Below are 20,414 nucleotides of genomic sequence, written 5' to 3' on the forward strand. Positions count from 1 at the left end.
GAATCTTGGTCTCCTACATGATGGAGGGAAGGGGTGGAGGGGGGGTAGATACTAACCACTATACTGATGACAATTGCAAGCCTACTGCAGCTGGTATTCTCAGGTGCTCTCCCATCCAGGTACTAATCAGGCCCAAGTCTGCTTAGCTTCCAAGACCAGACAAGATAGGACATTTTCAAACCATGGTAGGCCAACTGAAAACTGGAAGAATTGCAGATTCTGGAAATCAGAAACAAAAACAGAAGTTGCTGGAAAAGCTCAGCAGGTTTGTCAACATCTGTGGAGAGAAATCAGAGTTAACGCTTCAGGTCCAATGACACTTCTTCAGAACGCCTGAAGGTGTCCGATGTTTGCATGTTTCTGAAGACAGGTCACTGGACCTGAAGCGTTAACTCTGATTTCTCTCCACAGATGTTGACAAACCTGCTGAGCTTTTCCAGCAATTTCTATGTTTCATAATTAATCAGTTTGTGAAGGAAGTTCATGTGACAACAAATTAGTCCTTTGTCTTTTAAGAATCTGTTTTGCCAAGCTCAGAACGAAACCTGGTAGACCTTGGGTGGCTAACAGCAACAGGAAGACCTACTGTTTTTCTCTGTAAGCTCGGTGCCCTGCCTGTATCTGATTATCCAGATGCAGTATCTTGAACATAAACCAAGCAGCTGATGGCTCCAAACAAAATGACAGGGATCAAGGATTAATATCTTTAACTGTCTTCATGCAGAATCTTGTAAACCCAAAATTGTCAAAGTGATAAATCTACAGCATCTACATGTGACTGACTTTCTTTCAGTTTTGTAAACTAATTCCCTCTTTGGAACTTATTTGTGTGTGTATGTATGCACCTCTTGATTGCATATGAGTGAGGATTAGGAGATTTTTAACAATTATTTCTAAATGTTGGTTGTTAAGTACAATACTACCTCTTCTGCTTTTAAACTTACAAAAAAATCTGTTTGCATGTGCCTTTTAGAGTCAAAGCATTTAAACAGATGATACAAAACCATGAGCATTACTGAAAAAGAACAATTTTGTCAAAGCTTTTCCTCTTGCAGATTATTCTGATGAGTTTAAGAAATACTAGAGAAAAGGGAAAGCAGTATTCATACCGTTCAAGATGAGAGTGTTATTTGTTGGCAGTCTGATTAGTAGCCTATCTGTGCTATAGCTACTGAATCCCCATTAAATAGCCTTTTAGCTCCATTCTCAAGAAACCCTTAATAATTTTGTTAATTTTCCCTTCATAAATCATGTTGGCTTTGTCTGAACAAACTGTGATTTTCTAAACGCATTGCTTAGACTCTCTTAAAAATAGATTATAGTGCTTTGCCAATGACTGGGAATCATAGTGTCAGGCGATCGGCATAATTTTTCTCTCTTTTTTTGATTGGTGGCATAATATTTGCTAACTGGACTGGAGTTTTGACAACTTAGTCCTGACATTTGCTATTTCTGCAGCTATCTCTCTTAAAATCCTCAAATTGGAGCCCTCGAGTTCTGGGGCTTTATCAGATTTTAGTGTAAAGCTTCTCAATCATTTTTCTTCTGTTGGTATTAATTACCTTAAGTCCTCAATCTTTTCAGCACATTAGTTACTTTTAGTATATAACGTAAGTCTTCTACTGTGAAGACAAACACAAACTACTTGCTCAATATCAGTGCCATTTCTTCATTCACACATGATTATTTCTTCCACCTGTTTCCAAAGGGACCCAACATTTACTTGAGCTAAACATTTTCTTTTTCATACATTTGTTCATACAAGCTGCAAGTCATTCTGCTATAGCACGACAATTGCTTTCCTCTGCAACCCTGCGCCATTGAAAATCACGGTATAGAAAACCACTATGGAAATTCACACTGTATATGATCATTATAGAAAATTGCTATACCCAGTCAGTAGAAAGTTTGCATGATCCAAACAGCATCCACAGTTCGTCAATCGCGGTATGGCCAAGTCATGTTAACGAAGCTCGTGTTATACCAGAATGATCTGTGTGCTTGCATTGTTGACTAATTTCCTCATATTTCACATCTTCCCTTCTTATCAATCTTTTGGTGGCCCTTTGCTGCTTTCAAAGTATTCCCAATCCTCAGATTTACTACTATGCTAGCAAGATTGTAAGCCTCTTTAAATCTAAAACTATTCTTAATCTCCTGAGGCACCCACAGATGGATATTTCTGGTAAAGTTCCTATTTGTCAATTAAATATATTCTTGTTGAATATTTAGAATTGTTTTTAAGTACTTCCCATTGTTTCTTCACTACTATATTTTTTAGGAGAAAGTGAGGACTGCAGATGCTGGAGATCAGAGTTGAGAGTGGGGTGTTGGAAATGCACAGGAGGTCAGGCAGCATCTGAGGAGCAGGAGAATCAATGTTTCAGGCAAGAGCCCTTCATCAGGAGTGAGGCTTGTGAACTGAGGGGGTGGAGAGATAAATGGAGGGGGGGTTGGGGCTGGGGGGGAAGGTAGCTGAGAGTGTGATAGATAGACAGAGGTGGAGGTAATGGTGATTGGTTGGAGAGGAGGGTGGAGCAGATAGATGGGAAGGTAGATGGACAGGTAGGACAGGTCATGAGGGTGGTAACCTTTAGTCTATTTACTGATTTAATACTAACCAACTCTTCTCATTTCCATATAATTGTTTGATTTTATGATTCTTGTTTGTATCAAGTATCTTACTCACAAAATTGATATGGAATTCAGGGATTACTATTTCCCAGTGATTTTTTATAGCGACATTATTAATCCTAACTCATTTGACAATACTAGATTTGGAATAGAGTCATAGAGATGTATGGCACGGATCAGACCATTCGGCCCAACTTGTTTATGCCAACCAGTTATCTCAACACAATCTAGTCCCATCTGCCAGCACCCAGCCCATATCCCTCCAAACCCTTCCTATTCATATACCCATCCAGATGCCTTTTAAATGTTGCAATTGTATTTCCCTCCACCACTTCCTCTGGCAGCTCATTCCATACATGTACAACCCTCTGCACGAAAAAGTTGCCCCTTAGGTCTCTTTAATATATTTCCCCTCTTACCCTAAACCTATGCCCTCTAATTCTGGACTCCCCTACCCAGGGAAGAGACTATGTCTATTTATCCTATCCATGCTCCTCATGATTTTATAAACCTCTATAAGGTCACCCCTCAGCCTCCGACACTCCAGGGAAAACAGCCCTAGCCTATTCAACCTCTTCCTATAGCTCAGATCCTCCAACCTGGCAACATCCTTAGCCTTCATTCTAGTTAATTTCACAATATATTGCTTCAGGAAGTGCATCATCCAAATTATCTTTGCAAATTTGAAAGCTGGAGCCTACCTGAAGATTAAAGACACCCACATTAATACGCTGTGCTCATTACATGCTCTACTGTCATATTTAATACATTGCTGAATGGTGGAACTATTGTTAGAGAGCCTATAATTTAGTCCCACCAACAATTTTGGACTCCTGCTTTTTCAAATCACCACTTCTTGTTGGATATTTTCAATTCCTTTTCATTTAGATAACAAAATCATATTTCCTTCCCTGAGAGTCTGCTGCTTTATACATCCAGCAATTTAAGAAATTAAAAAAGAGAGCCAATGTGTCTTACTGAATTTTTTACATCTGAAGAACTCAGTGTCACTAAATAGTACCAGAATAATTGTGTGGTCCCAATCACACATCAGTGCTGCAGCAGATATGATTTTATCTGGAACTCCACATGCCTTAATAATTTTGAGCATTTGCGATGGTATAGTCTCAAAAGCCTCCTTAAAATTCAGAAATGTAGTAACATGGAATAGTCCATTTTCTTAGGCTTGTTGCAGCATTCTAATATTGTCTCAAGTCAGCACGAACCTAGATTCAAATGCCTTCTGTCTGTATTCGCTATAAGTGGAATGTATTTGCCAGTGAGCCATCAGATAACATACATCGAATCACCTTCGTTCATCCTTGGATATGTACAACAAATTTCTTCTGTCAATCTGACAATAGTTAAGAAAACTGATTTTTCTAAACACTGAATAGTTCTTCCACGCCTTCAGAATGGCAAACCTACTGATCACTTCTTGCCAGTTGGAATATTCCTTTAACATGAGTTTCAAACAGGTCTGTAGTACTGTACGATCAGGAAAGTGAACTGTGCTACTATAATAAAGTTCAAGAGTGCATGAAGGCATTTAAGGGGCAATATCTATTGGCCTTCAGGCAGTTTTCAGAAGACAATTACAACATAATTTGGAACAAAAGATAGGGTAAAGTGCTTCGTCAGATTCATGTGCATAGAACATATGTTGTTACTTTTGTAATGAACTCTAATTTTAAAAACTGCGTTTAAGTTTCAGAAAGGCTAGCCATAAACTATGCATGAGTAAAGGAGTTTGAGATTAAAGATTTTATCTAATTTCATTTGGTAGGTCTAGATTATTGATTGAATTGTTTTATCTCTTTACAAAGCTTCCTGTCTCCAAATTAGAATGGTGGTAGGCTATAAAGGCAATAGATTATATTTGTTTCATATGTACATCAAAGTGGGCAATGTTCATCTTGGCAAATGAAACATTTCCCTATTTCTGGAAGGAATTTTCAGCATTAAGTAATTCCACATCAGGTACATTACAACCAACTATAGAGCAAAGCACTCACAAGCAATGTACTCAGATCTACCGTAAGAGCACAATTCAGTAATTCCCAAAACGACATTTTTCATTTCTCATGACAACTATCCTCAAGGTTCTTGAGCAAGACAGCTAATTAGTATTAAATCAGGGTAGCTTTGCATTGCACTTGCAAGTCCATATGTTGAAATTTCTCAGTCAGCTTTCACAAAGCAATATAACTGATAGCAGTGACATCATGAGGTAGCCTTCACCTTATATAATTAATTTGATTCAAACTGTGCTCACCTTACACTCTATTAACCTTCGCATAAACCAAATCATCTGCTGACATTTCCGCCACCTCCAAACAGACCCCACCACCAGGGATATATTTCCCTCCCCACCCCTTTCCGTCTTCCGCAAAGACCATTCCCTCCGTGACTATCTGGTCAGGTCCATGCCCCCCTACAACCCACCCTCCCATCCTGGCACCTTCCCCTGCAAAAGAATTGCAAAACCTGTGCCCACACCTCCTCCCTCACCTCCATCCAAGGCCCTAAAGGAGCCTTCCACATCTATCAAAGTTTTACCTGCACATTCACCAATATCATTTATTGTATCCGTTGCTCCTGATGCGGTCTCCTCTCCATTGGGGTGACTGGACACCTCCTAGCAGAGCACTTTAGGGAACATCTCCGGGACACCCGCACCAATCAACCGCACTGCTCTGTGGCCCAACATTTCAACTCCCCCTCCCACTCTGCCGAGGACATAGAGGCCCGGGGCCTCCTTCACCGCTGCTCCCTCACCACCAGATGCCTGGAGGAAGAACGCCTCATCTTCTGCCTCGGAACACTTCAATTCCAAGGCATCAATGTTGACTTCAACAGTTTCCTCATTTCCTCTTCCCCCACCTCACCCCAGTTCCAAACTGCCAGCTCAGCACCATCCCCATGACCTGTCCTACCTGCCTATCTTCTTTTCCATCTATCCACTCCACCCTTCCCCCTAACCTATCACCTTTATCCCCTCCCCCACTCACCTATTGTACTAAATGCTACTTTCTCCCCACACCCACCCTCCTCTCACTTATCTCTCTGCCCTTCAGGCTCTCTGCCTGTATTCCTGATGAAAGGCTTTTGCCCGAAATGTAGATTTTACTGCTCCTCGGATGCTGCTGACCTGCTGTGCTTTTCCAGCCCTACTCTAATCTGGACTCTGGTTTCCAGCATCTGCAGTCATTGTTTTTACCCTTGATTCAAACTGTGCCTATTCACTTCAGGAACAATGTGTCAGGCCGTTCCAACAATGATAAATCTTACCTCACAGACTTCACATCAACATTTTCCATTATAAAATCTTCTTTTTAGAGTTGTACAGGAAACAACCAGCTGGAAACTTGTCACATTGGAATTATTTTAAAGGCGATGCAGTACCACCATGTTTACAAGGGTGGATTTACAGTGAGACAAGTTTAAATAGCAAGTTTTCATGGTGGATGTGGACACTCAGATGGTTAACAGTGATAATGATAAAATTCAGATAGAATGGCTTTAAACTGGGAAATGAATTAATGCCTGCACCTCTTAGTTCAATTATTCCCAGTCCATTAACCACACTTCAGTTGAAGTCACATTGGCTTTGTGCAATATTAACGGACATTAATATATAGAACAACAGATGTATATTGGACTGTTGGATCTACTCTGACCGGTAATAAGTACTTCATGAGGTACGGCAGGTGATTAAATGATAAATAGAAAATTGACATTTATTGCAAGGCAAATGGAATGGAAGAGTATGAAAATTTTACTGCAGTATTACAGGGCCCTGGTGAGGCTACATGTGGCATATTGTGTACAATCTTGATTTCCTTATTTTAAAAAAAAGGATATAATGGCATGACAAGCAATTCAGAGAAGGTTCAGTAGAATCATTCCTTCAAAGAAGGGCTCACCTTGTGAAGGGCACGCATTGAGCCTTTATCCACAGAGTTTCAAAGAATGAACCTTATTGAGACATACAAAAAAATGAAGGAATTTGACAGAGTGAATTGTGAGAGGATGCATCCCCTTTTCGGAGAGATTAGAACTCAGCGATACAAAAATAGGTGGTTTCACGCTTAAGTTTGATGTGAATATTCTTTCTCTCAGATAGTCTCAAGTCTGTGGACTGCTCTCTCTCAGTAAAAACTGGAGAGGGAGTTATTCAAGGCTGAGTAGGACAGATTATTTATTGACCAGTAAGTCAAGGGTGATGGGGTGGGGTGGGGGGGGGGTGGGGGGGGGGGAAGGCAGATAGTAACATGGACCTGAGACTACAATCAGATATGTTTTAATCTTATTAAATGGTGGAACAAGCTTAAAAGGCCAAATGAACTACTCCTACAGTCCAATAAAATATTTGTGGGAAGAAGTTTGTATTGTAGTGATTCAATGAAGACTTGTGTCAATTCCCCAGAAGCAGACACAGCTACCTGTGCAACCATGTAAGATTCCTTTTTTGATATTCTTGAAGAACTTTGTAGATTATGTAGGAAGAGCTTACAACATTGCCTATCCCCAGGGAATCAACCTAGTCCACATAACATTAGAAAGGCCTATAACCTCTTCCATTAGGCAGAAGATAACAGGAGCCTGAACACACACACCAGCTGGTTCAGGAACAGCTTCTTCCCAGTCGTTATTAGACTGATTAATGGACTTTTTTAGCCTCAATAAGCAATGTAATCTGTATATCTCTGTCTAAGTCTTTTTGATCTGTCCATCGTTGCTTACTATGATCTGCCTGTACTGCTCATAAACAAAGCTTTTCACTGTACTTCGGTACACTTGACAATAAATAAATCAGATCAAATCGAAACAGCACCAAGCAAACACATTTCTCTCCTACATTGTTCAATCTTGGAATGTGAGATGGTTTTAATCAGGTATTTACTATCCTAAGTGCAGTAGAAAAGCTAATGAGGAATTATTTTATGTTAGACTACACTGTAAAACAAGACAACTTGGAGAAAAATATTGAATAATAAATTCAGGGCTGGCATGAGCATGCACATTATAGTAAAGGAAATAACACATGGAGTAGTTTACTGGACAGGGTAATGAAGGTTTAACCTTTGGAGTCTTTCAACAGGCAGTTGGATACTACAATGGAGCTCTATGGGTCACCATGGAAGGAATAGCAATATAGGCCAAAGGTACCCTTTGCATGTAGGCAGAGTCTGTATTGGGTTGTTCTGCTGTAACACACATTTCGTTAGTACGAATTCACTGTAACGCAATTGATGAATTGGGATGTAGTTTCTAAAGTGTGAACCTCTAAATCATGCGTTGGCTGTAACGTGATTACACTTTAAACACTGCTTGAAAGCACGATTTTTCTATAACACGGGGTTACACAAGAATGCAACCATCACAGTATAGAAGAACTACCTGTATTTATTTTAGTCACCATGCACAACCTAGAATCATACAATTCATACAATGCAGAAGGAGGCTATTCAGCCTACGAAGTCTACACCAATCCTCTGAACAGTATCCCAGCCAGACTCAGTCCTAGACCCCTGACCTCTGCCTGTAACCCTGCACTTCCCATGACTAATCCACCTAACCTTCACATCCCTGGACACTATGTGCAATTTAGCATGGCCAATCCACCTAACCTGCACATCTATGGGAACACCCGGAGGAAACCTACGCTGACACGGGGAGAATGTACACAGTCTACACACTCACCCAAGACTGGAATTAAACCCAGGTCCCTGTGAGGCAGCAGTGTGAACTACTCTGCCACCATATCACCCCTTTTCAAACCAGGTAATAAAGTTGTTTATAGCCACCTGTGCAATGTAGATTAAAAGCCTCTTTTTCAAGATGTGCAAGAAAAATTACATTTCTTTTTGAATTGCATGTTATTAACCTAGGGTTTTTTTTGTATTATTTTGTATAAGGACCAGCATATATGTTTTTGAACAATTATGTTGCTTGAACATGAACTGCATTAACTTCATCCATATCTTTTTAAAGTTGTAACATTTTTCTCAGTCAAAAATTTACTCGAAGTGTCAAAGGCGGTAAGGTATTTCAAGAAATGAAAAAATGAAGAAATAGCTTTTATTGGTTTGTGTACAGTCTGTGATTAGCAAGATGTGATAGTCCAGACCATGAAATGTATTAGTATCATGTTTTGTACTCTTCATTTGTTCTATCTGAATTCAGATGTATATGTTCATGAAAATTGCTGTTACCTCATTGGAGCCAAAACATTGGATTGGGACAGTAAAGTCTGTTGGAATCTCCAATTTTAAATTAATTCAGATTAATTCATGTGGGTCCAAAGGAGAAAAATCAATTGTTTAGGCTTTCCTGAATTCAATCGTAGGAAAAGAAGCCTGAAAGGTAAAGAGCACAACAGTTATGGGGTGCCTAGGAAATACTAGCCTTAGTTCTAAAAATTGGACAATTGTATAGTGCACCAAGGTTTGTCTGAAACAGAACTTAGAGCATTACGACACAGTATTAACAACCCTTGCACCTTCCTATCCTCACTCTATCTCAAATTATTTGTAATTCTAAGCATCACTTGTTTTGATATTCAATACATCCTGGCATATTACTGCTTTCCAGGACTTCTTACTGCTTGTTGCTTTAAATGGAATGATGCCTAGCCCCAGTACACATCCCGGCATCTCATCATAAATGTAATGACTGGCGTTCCATTTGAAGAACTGCAGTGTTCTATCCATAATTGGGAACATCACTATTAAAATGTTAGTGTGCTGTTAATAATGTAGCTGATAGATTTGCTTTGGTGATTTCCACTAAATCTTCGTTCCTAGACTAACACCATAAATCTGGAAAAAAAGACAGTCCCACAGAACTTTATCACATCTCATGAAATATGTCTTCATATTTTGCTTGGCTACATTATAGTCACTGCATTTCTAATTCAGTGTGTGAAATGCAATAAACAAGTTGCTGCTGAACAGTCTAATAATGGCGATCAAATGGATGCCAATTGGACTTGAAGTTCCTTCGTTGTTCCTGGATGAAAATACTGAAACACCCTGGTTAACAGCATTTTGGATCACAGTGATGAAAGAAAAAAAAATCACCACTACCTTTTCAAGAGAAACTAAGAATGGAAAGAAAATATTGGTCTTAGTGCACAAAGTGCATTTTTTAATGCACTAGCTTCAATGAACACTCAATAAAGCTCCACAGACAGTAACACAATGAATGATGAATGTAATTACTTTTGGTGGAGATAAGTGAATGTTTCCACAGAGCTTTTGTTAAATTGGACTCTTACAACAGGCAGAATGTGGTCGCACACTCATGATTCATCTGGGAGATGGTGCCTCTGACAATTTAAGGCTATCCTTCTCTCTCGACTGGAATGTGAATTTAGAATGCATATTGCAGCAAGAATGTCACCAAATAAGTTCAATAAATGTGAGGTGCTGCATTTTGGGAAAGCAAATCTTAGCAGGACTTATTTACTTAAGGTCCTAGGAAGTGTTGCTGAACAAAAAGACCTTGGAGTGCAGGTTCATTGCTCCTTGAAAGTGGAGTTGCAGGTAGATAGGATAGTGAAGGAGGTGTTCAGTTTGCTTTCCATTATTGAGCAACAATGGAATAATATAATTGTCCAATTTGTAGAACAAAGGTTAGTATTTCCTAGGCACCCCATAATTGGTGTGCTCTTTATCTTTCAGGCTTCTTTTCCTATGATTGAATTGATTTTTCTCCTTTGGACCCACATGAATTAATCTGAATTAATTTAAAATTGGAGATTCCAACAAACTTTACTGTCCCAATCCAATGTTTTGGCTCCAATGAGGTAACAGCAGTTTTCATGAACATATACATCTGAATTCAAACAGAACAAATGAAGAGTACAAAACATGACACTAATACATTTCATGGTCTGGACTATCACGTCTTGCTAATCACAGACTGTACACAAACCAATAAAAGCTATTTCTTCATTTTCTCATTTCTTGAAATACCATACCGCCTTTGACACTTTGAGTAAATTTTTGACTGAGAGAAAAGTTACAACTGTAAAAAGACAAGGATGAAGTTAATGCAGTTCACATTCAAGCAACATAATTGTTCAGAGTATTGAGCACAGGAGTTGGGAGGTCATGCTGCGGCTGTATAGGATATTGGTTAGGCCGCTGTTGGAATATTGCATGCAATTCTGGTCTCCTTCCTATCGGAGGATGTTGCGAAACTTGAAAGGGCTCAGAAAAGATTTACAAGGATGTTGCCAGGGTTGGAGGATTTGAGCCATTGGGAGAGGTTGAATAGGCTAGGACTGTTTTCCCTGGAGCGTCGGAGGCTCAGGGGTGACCTTATAGAGGTTTACAAAATCATGAGGGGCATAGATAGGATAAATAGACAAAGTCTTTTCCCTGGGGTGGGGGAGTCCAGAACTAGAGGGCATAGGTTTAGGGTGAGAGGGGCAAGATATAAAAGAGACCTACGGGGCAACTTTTTCATGTTAGAGGGTGGTACGGGTATGGAATGAGCTGCCAGTGGAAGTGGTGGAGGCTGGTACAATTGCAATATTTAAAAGGCATCTGGATAGGTATATGAATAGGAAAGGTTTGGAGGGATATGGGCCAGGTGCTGGCAGGTAGGACTAGATTGGGTTGGGATATCTGGTCGGCATGGACGAGTTGGATCGAAGGGTCTGTTTCTCTGCTGTACATCTCTATGACTCTATGAGTCTAAGTCAAACTGAGACTGAACAATATCCAATCAAGAGGAATTGATGAGCTGTAAACACTTGTGAATTAGGAGCTAAAAATAAACTTAGCTTCCACACTTTTCCAGCCCACTACATGTGTATGAGTGTTGGAGTTTTGAATGGACCTGTCCATGAGATAGGAGATTGGTCTAGATGGCTATAATGCTTACAGCTTCAGACCTTAAATTATTTGCTTTCTATTGGTCGGGACGGGACCTGCCTTCGAAGCTGTAGGCAGATGCAGACTCTGTTATATCAAACCAGTGCTAACAGTGGTCCCCATGAATCTCAAAGCATAGATTTTTAAAATATTCTTGCCAAGAACTATTCCATGGGGCAGAAGTTAAATTCTGTGTAATTTTGTCAGTAATCTAGCTTCAATACTTTAAATCATCATCTGGAAGTTGATAAATAGGAGATGGCATGTCTGTTAAGAAGAGATTAAGGTTAATCTCTGCTGTTCTACCATCAACCTTTTCAGGAATCTTAACTGAATAAACTCTCGTGACCAAAGCCAATGATGTGCAGCATCCACCCCAAACTATCAGCAAGAATCCTGGAAAATAGTGTAATTCCATGTAACAAAAACACAATTTGACTTATTAGCTGAACTATTATTTTCCTGAAAAGCAGGCAATAAAGGTCAGCTATTTCTGGCCTGTAATGTTTATATTAAAATCCTGTTGGCTTTCATGAATCTAACTGACCCAAACAGCATCTTTCCCCTTACTGCCCACTTCACGCCCCCTTGTTCTTTGTGGTATCCGCTTCCCTTGACTTCTCTGCCCCCTTTCATTCGCTTTCTCAACTCACTGCCTCCCATTCACTGACCATCACCCTACTCCCTCGCTGCTTCCTTCTCACCAAGCACTTCTTTAATCCTCGTTTGTAGCAAGGACTTGGGAGAGACACAGAAAGGAGGCAGTGAGCAGAAGCAAGAGAGTGGGGTTCAGTAAGGCAAGTGGCAGCCAATGAGAGGGTAAGGAGAGACGGCAAGTGGGAGGGAGTGAGGTGGCCAAGATGGGAAGAGAGCTGAAGGTGAAGCAAAAGGTTTCGAAAAAGCAACAAGTGAAACAATGGGGTCTTTGAAAAACAGGATGAGCACGTGCAGTTACAATACAATTGGTGAACATGAAAGTGGGGGCAATATCGACAGCTAAGTTATGTTACAATCCATACAAAAATGAAACTGTGCTATTGGAAAATCCTTTAAACTATACCTATATCAGTTCGCTGAATGGCTGGTTTGCAAGGTAGAGTGATGCCAAAAGCATGGGTTCAATTCCTGACTTGGCTGATGATACCATGAATGGCCCTCCTTCTCAACCCATCCCCTCATCTTGGGTGTGGTGGCTGTCAGCTTAAACTGCCACCAGTCGTTTTCCCCCTAATAGGAAAGCAACCAGTGGCCTGGTAGGACTGTGGGAACTTTACCTTTTTACCAATATTTAAATAGGATTTTCCACCCCATGTGAAGTATTTTGATCTTATCTCCAACCCTACTCATGCATTCAAAAAAGTAGTTGCTCTTAATCGAGTGCAGTGAACAAAATGACCCAGCAATTAGGTCAGTTAGATTATTGTATTTTTGTGGAAAAATTGAATCTTGTTTAAATGGGGACTTAATTGGGTAGCATTCAAAGGACATGGCAACTAAAGAGAGACAAGAATGTGATACTGGAAAAGCACAGCAGGTCCGGCAGCATCTGAGGAGCAGGAGAATCGATGTTTCGAGCAAGAGCCCTTCATCAAGGTGAATTCCTGATGAAGAGCTCATGCCTGAAACGTCGATTCTCCTGCTCCTCAGATGCTGCCTGACCTGCTGTGCTTTTCCAGCACCACACTCTAGTCTCTGATCTCCAGCATCTGCAGTCCTCATTTTCTTTTAACTACAGAGAGCCTCCAAGTGTTATTAAATGCAGTAGCTGAAGGCATACATTTTATTTCTAATTAAACATTTCTTGCCATTGACATCCTAGAATCAATTTGCAGCCAATCAGCAAAATTGCTGATTGTTTTCTTTGTAAATCCTCCTGTCATTTTCAAAAACTCTAAAGAGATCAAGCAATAGAATTCACTGAAGACGGTGAATTTCTGGAATCAACCAATTGTGAGCATGAATAGTTGCACAGCTCTTTAATCAGAACACAACTGATGGTAAAGCCAGCATTGGTTACTAACAACAGGAAAAGCTAACCACAGGCCCACTTAATCTGAGCTGTAGGATTTATAACTCAATAGGAACATCTGTCTTTTATTAACAACTTAAAATCAGATGAGGTATAATCTTGAATTGATTGACCAGAAGGGACTAGTTTACAGCAAAAACCTTGACAGCTACCACAGGGGGAATCATTTTAGGAATGCATTTTCAATTCAAACTTGCAATGTGACCATTGTGTTCTGGTATTACAGTGTCTGATTTTGCTGATTCTGTTTCTGAACAGAAGGTTTATCAATTATAATGAACTCTGAGGGCTCTTGTGGCACAGTGGCGTTGTCCTAGACTCTTGGCCAGAAGGTCTGGGTTCAAGTCCCACCTGCATAAGCTGATTAAAAAAACCTATAATGAACCATGTGGCTGTTCAGATATGAAGATCATTACAAACTCAATCTAAATAGATAAAAGAATGCGTACGTGGGATTTTGCTAGACTAATTTCAGTTGTTTAATTAATTGCCACTGGACTGAACTCCTGACCCAGATATTTAAATAAAGAATGCTGATCAACATGTAAGACCCCCTATTTAATCATATGCTCAACAAACTGTATTTCGACAAACCATTATCTAGTTTCCACCCAAAGTAGTAGAACTTTCAAAAAATACTTTTTTAATCAACTGTGAGCAGACATAACAGTAAAGCCTCACCACATATTTCTTCATTAACTACCTTCCTTAGCGACACCACTGGTAATAAGGGCAACACCTCCCAGCAGCTCAGGAGCAAACATGTTCCAAATTGCCTTCAGGAATTAATTTCCTCATCCCACCTGTCCAACAGAGAGCCAGCTGCAAATTGTGTCAGATATTATAAAATGTGAAATCAATCCAATCTTTGTGAGTTGGAATAGAATAGTGATGTAACCTCAATGACAGGAACTCCCCTTGAGTGCAACCCTTGCCAGGAGTAGAGACTTTACCTTGCAGTCTTCATGGTTATTTTCCAAGTTGTCCACCCCATCCTTCGCCAGAAATGTATTCAACTTTTATTTTGTGAGCACTAACATCTCTACAGGAGGACCTGTGCCCCGTCATATATATGTATTTGCAAAAGGTCAGATCAGATGGGGTGGAGGCAATACATATAACAGGTTATCTTTAATATTCACTCCACCATGCTGAAAGATGACTTTGATCAATCAGATATATTCTGATAAACTGAATTGAGTTTGACATTTCTGAGCACTCCAGTGGCATGATTTTGGTTAATAATAAACCAATGATTTTCAGTAAAACTTGGTTCGTAATCTCTGCTGAATGTTAGATCACAATTCAGAAGTCAGTAAGGTCATTTTAGATGGCGACTTTTGTTTGATATCTTTTCTGTGAACTGCCTTGAGGGGTTTTGCTGCAATAAAGGCACTATACTAATACACTTTGTCATTATGGTCTTAATTTCAGGCCAAAAAATCCATTGGGCATGTATTCCTGAGATTTTTTAAAAGATGTAAGGGCAGATGTGTTCAATAGCAACTCACAGCCACCCCTAACACTGAGAAAACATATCCCTTCACTGCCAATGAGCTTATTAAGAGAGAAGCTGAGAAATTCGCCAGTGCTTTGCTTATCATGACCTTGACGCTGGTGTCGTGGGCCTCCTGAAGCTTCTGGGTCCAAAGAATCACCAGCCAAGCCCTATTACTTGGAAGGTCCAGCAAAGAGAAAACATCTGGAGCTTTTTGCACAGGGTCAGTGTATGGAGGGCTTGGCATAAGGGGTCTCCTTCACAGGTATCTTACCCTTGTCCTCAATCCATGTCATAGTTTGCCTCCATATTGGGGTAACTGGAGGATCTCTCCACCCTACCCAGCAGGCAAGTTGCCCTGATTTCCCAGTCAGAACACTGACCACCTTTCTCACCGAACCAGGAGGGCAGATACTCAGGGAGGGGACATGTTGAGTCCCTTAAATGACCATTAATTAACTATTTAAGGTCATTCATTGTTCTTCAAAATCTCAAGTACTTTATGTTTCTTAATTTTATTGTTCTCACCAAATCTACCATACAATTGTACATCCAGTATTGAGGTATCTATAAATATTTATATGTTGCCAATCTAGATTCAATCATCTGTACCAGTTTAAGAATATTATACAGAACGAAAACAGACCATTCGGTCCAACTTGTCTATGCTGACCAGATATGCCAAACCGATCTAGTCCCATTTACCAGTATTTGGTCCATATACCCATCCAGATGCCTTTTAAATGTGATAATTGTACCAGTCTCCACCACTTCCTCTGGCAGCTCATTCTCTACACTGCTCAATCAGCAGCAAATCTGAACCGAAAATGCTATCAGTTACTTACAAACATTCCTGAAGCATGGTTGACTTGAGCTAGTTTTAGTTACACTGCAATGTTGATGTACAATGTTGACAATTAACATTTTAAAATCCTGAAAGAGACAATTTATAATAAGCTCCAGTAGATACAACCTTTGAAACATGGACATGCATTAATTTTCTGACTGTTCCTCACTATTAACGAAAGGAGAGGCAAATTTCTCAGCTTAAGTTCAAAATAGTGTATCCTGTATAGCATATCTACATTATTATTTTATCCTCATTGGCAACAAGCTCAACTATTTAAATATGTACAAACTTATAGGCGCATGATTTGAATTCATTAGAATCTCTCTATTGATTCCTCCTTTTTCTTTAACAGAAAGAGGTCAGGGGACCAAACAAGACTTTCAAAGAGTTATGAATGATCTGTTTCTGTACTGTAAGCTACCACTTTCTATGGAGTGCGAGTAAAATAGGGATTTAGAAATCATGTTTTCATTTTGTGATGATAGCCGTGTCATGAGAATAATTAATCACGACGAAACATCTGTGACCTACCTTGGTTCTGTTGTTGCTGCTGCTGCTGCTGTTGCTGCTGCTGTAGTTTCTGCTGTTGCTCCTGTAGACTCTGACTGTCAACTGAGATTCCACTGTCATTGTGCAGTTTCTCACCCTCTGGAGATGGCGTCTGGTTTACTGTCCTGTTATTGGCTCCCTGCTTGTTTTGCTTACAGCTGTTCCATCTAAGGAAAACAAGCCGAGCAACACAATGAGCTGAGGAACTTTAACATCAACTTCATTGTATAAAAAGGGAAAGAGAGTGAAGGAATAGGTTACAGAGAAGGAAGTGCATAAGGGACTGGACTCATCCATGTTAGGTAATAGAATATGAACCAAACCATAAGAAGCTTGGAAACTGTGCTATCAATTCATTTCTCATGAAAGTACAAAAAGCAACCAAGATGATTGAGCTTTGAAGACAGTTTATATTTGTGGGGACTGCAGTATAAAGGGAGGAGGTCAGCAAATGCAGAAAAATAGCTTTCAGCTATAGCCTCCTTCCCAAATTTGAATTGCTAAATTAGGAACTGAGTGTCTTTGAAGAAAGCAGTGGGTAGGCTGTCCATAACCATCCAAAGTCTTCAGTTCTTGCTGTACACTTTTCTCCTTATCGCTGATACCATCACTGTCACAGGGAACTGCCTGAGGCTCAGCTCAGCTCAGCATCATATCTGATCCTGAGATAAAGAGTGAATTTTCAGAAAGTCAGAGACTTTGGGGAGCTTTAAAAATGGCGGGGAGGGCCCAGATTGAGATGTCTTGCACTATTTCTGACAGATCCTATTCTTATAGGTTGGGAAAAGATTTTTTTAAAATTTAATCAAGGTCTGTGGACTTTGCTAATTGGGACATAAGGCCCATTCCTAATTGCCATTGAGAACATGGTGGCCATTACTGACCACAATTGATGCCCATGTCCTTAGCTGCTGAAGCACTAACCTCAAGAACTCACTCCTTAAATATCTCTGACTCTCAAAATCTCTTGTCCTTCTTAAGACCTATGTCTTGAATGAAACATTTGGCTATTTGCCCTAATATCTCCTGATATGGGCCAACATAACTTTCTTTTTGATAAAGCTCCTGTCAGCATCTCTGGAAAATATTTTAAAGGCATTTTATGAAATGTAAGCCATTTATATTATTCTGAGTCAGAATGAATAATTTTGGCCCCTGTTGATGCTACCAAGGATACATTTCAGGACCCAGAAAGAGGTCTGTGTGAAAATTCAGGAATTAGTGAAGGAGGAGGGCTGGTACATGAACATGAGTCTGACAAAAAAAATTCAAAGCAAGTGTGTACCACCCCCAACAGTCTTTTCATGATCCTCCATCATTATAAATACAAGCATCAGATGATCAAGAGAGGTGTCCAAAATAGAATGATGGCCATAGAAAAGGCACCAGAAAGACAGTGGGATATAGCTGCAATGAATAAAGCAACATGCTACCATCAAAAGACAAACAGTCAAATTACGAGAAAAGAAAATAATACTACTTAACAGAAAGTAAAGGAAATGAATAAACTGCATGACTTCTGACATGCTAATCCATAATTAAATCAACATTAAGTGAATTACAATTTCAAATACACAGTTTTAGATCGCACTGTGCTACATAACCCAGCTTTGGCACATAATCCCCATTCATTGCAAATTAGTGACCCACACAACATTACTTATTAATCATATGCGTGTCATTAAAAATGGAGTTACTGTAAGCACCAACCGTTTGAAAGCCACATAGGCCACTAGTCCCACTACCACTGCGGCCAGGATAGAACAGTAAACAGGAATGATGTTGTCAGTGTTTCCCTGCCCAATAAACTGTGGAGAACTTGGCACAGCCGGGGTGGTCATTATCTCTGTTGTTGTGATGGTTTTCGGAGATACATCTGTCTTCGCAGAAATGATTCTTGGATTGTAAGCTGTTTAACAGAGAGAAAAAGCTTTACTTTTTTTGTTTTTTGTACTTTTTTGTGGTACAGTTAGTTAAATTTAATCTCAAAAAGGTTTTGTTTTTTTAAATTCCTGCATGTATAGAGTAGCATAAATGCTATATCTTATAATTGACAAATTCAAGCTCTGATCATCATAGTCTCATGATTCCGTCTACATCCAGATAAATGTCACTATTAGCTGCAATCTTTTCCAGTCAATTTAATTCCAATCATATACCATTCAAATCCCTTAAATAAAATTGGTGAGATGATTCCAGCACTAAAAATTAAACAAATTAGGAATACATTTAAATGTTCATAGCTCTTTATTACGAGAAGATTGTAGCAAGGATGACTTCAGAAAGGGATTTGACAATAATGTAAAACGATGACTGGCAGATCAACTCAGTTATTGAATCTCACATCCAAATCATGTTAAATTGAGCTTTAGTGGTTTTCATGACTAGACAATCTTGTCATAATGTCTGTGATGAACAGCCAACCTTCAGAATACAGTATAAAGAGACAGTCGGCATCATAATAATAAACTTACAACTTTAGCTGGCTATGATTTTATTATAAAATGTGATTCAGATTACGTAATGCAATAGAAAGAGGGAAGGAAAATACAACTGAAGGAATTTAGAGAAAAAACTAATATGGGTATAAACATAAAAGAAAATTAAAGCTGGATGCATTTATTTTGTGCTATGCTAATATTTTTTCAAATAAGATGACCAAATGGACCCCCCATTGTCCTCACTTACAGGACCTGTATCCCTCTATTCCCTTCCCATTCATGTATTCATCCAGGTTCCTCTTGAATGCTGCTATTGCATCTGCTTCCACCACCTCTTCTGGCAGCACTTTCCAGGCACTCCACACCCATCGTGTGGAAAATTTGTCTCGCACATCTCTTTTAAACTTCACACCCCCGCCACCCCACACCTCCCCCCTCCCCCATACAATCTGGGTAATTGGCCCCTCCACCATGGGAAAAAGCCAGGTTCAAGAACTCAATGGCCAACCAAAATGAGCATTCAACGACTGTCACCGACTTCAACAGTAAATGTGTTGAAGCCAAAGAAGTTAATTTGTGTTCCTCAACCATAAACCATGGATGAACAGAGAAATCCACTCCCTACAGATATCCAGGTCTGAGGCGTTCAAGTCAGGTGACCCTGACCTACATAAGAAATCTAGATACAATCTTTGCAAAAACCATCAGGGATACCAAGGACAATACCAGACTAAATTAGAGCCCCAGACTAACTACATGAACACAGTCGACTGTGGCAAGGTCCGATATAACAGATGACAAAGCGAAGTCAAGCAGAATCGCATTTCCCATGAGCTCAATGCATTCGATGCTTATTTGAAACAGAAGATCAGTCAAATAATGTCACCTTCCCCCAACACCTTGGGTGCCCCTGTACCCACAGTCACCGCCGCAGATGGCCTTCTTGAGGGTGAACCCATACAAAGCGATTGGCCCGGATCGAGTTCCCAACCATGCACTTAGATCCTGCACGGACCAGCTGGCGATATCATTAACCTTTCCTTACTGCAGTGTGAAGTTCCCATGCATTTCAAGAAGACTACTATCATCCCTGAAAAATCAGGCAACATGACTCAATAACTATTACCCAGTGACTCTGACATCCAGCATTATGAAATGCTTTGAGGTGTTAGTAACTGCTTTGATGCACTACAATTCGCCTACCGTCACAACAAGTCCATGGCAGATATCTTCTCCTTGGCCCTACACTCATCCCTGGAACATCTGGATAACATGGACATCTATAAAAGACTCCTATTTATTGACTACAGCGACGCCTTCAAAACCATAATACCAGCAAAACTCATCTCTAAACACCAAGGCCTAGGACTCTGCTCCCCCCTCTGTAACTGGATCCTTGACTTCCTGACCGACAGATTGCAATCAGTAAGGATAGGCAAAATAATCCTCAATATCAGTTCCCTACAAGACTGTGTACTCAAGCCCTTACTATACTTCTTATGTATGGACTACTGTGTGGCCATCT

General features: G+C 39.9%; 1 protein-coding gene across 1 annotated transcript in view; it reads right to left on the reverse strand.

Annotated features, from left to right (window-relative positions):
- The window catches only part of ngfrb (nerve growth factor receptor b), a 184,334-nt gene that overhangs the window by 23,556 nt on the left and 140,364 nt on the right, over window positions 1–20,414 (reverse strand). Inside the window, exons 4-5 of the mRNA XM_072561733.1 lie at window positions 18,159–18,357; window positions 16,431–16,615 (exon numbers count right to left, since the gene is read on the reverse strand). Of these exons, the coding sequence (XP_072417834.1) occupies window positions 16,431–16,615; window positions 18,159–18,357 (384 nt within the window). The remainder of the gene's footprint in view (window positions 1–16,430; window positions 16,616–18,158; window positions 18,358–20,414) is intronic.

Source organism: Chiloscyllium punctatum, chromosome 42, assembly GCF_047496795.1.
Source record: "Chiloscyllium punctatum isolate Juve2018m chromosome 42, sChiPun1.3, whole genome shotgun sequence".
NCBI lineage: Eukaryota > Metazoa > Chordata > Chondrichthyes > Orectolobiformes > Hemiscylliidae > Chiloscyllium > Chiloscyllium punctatum.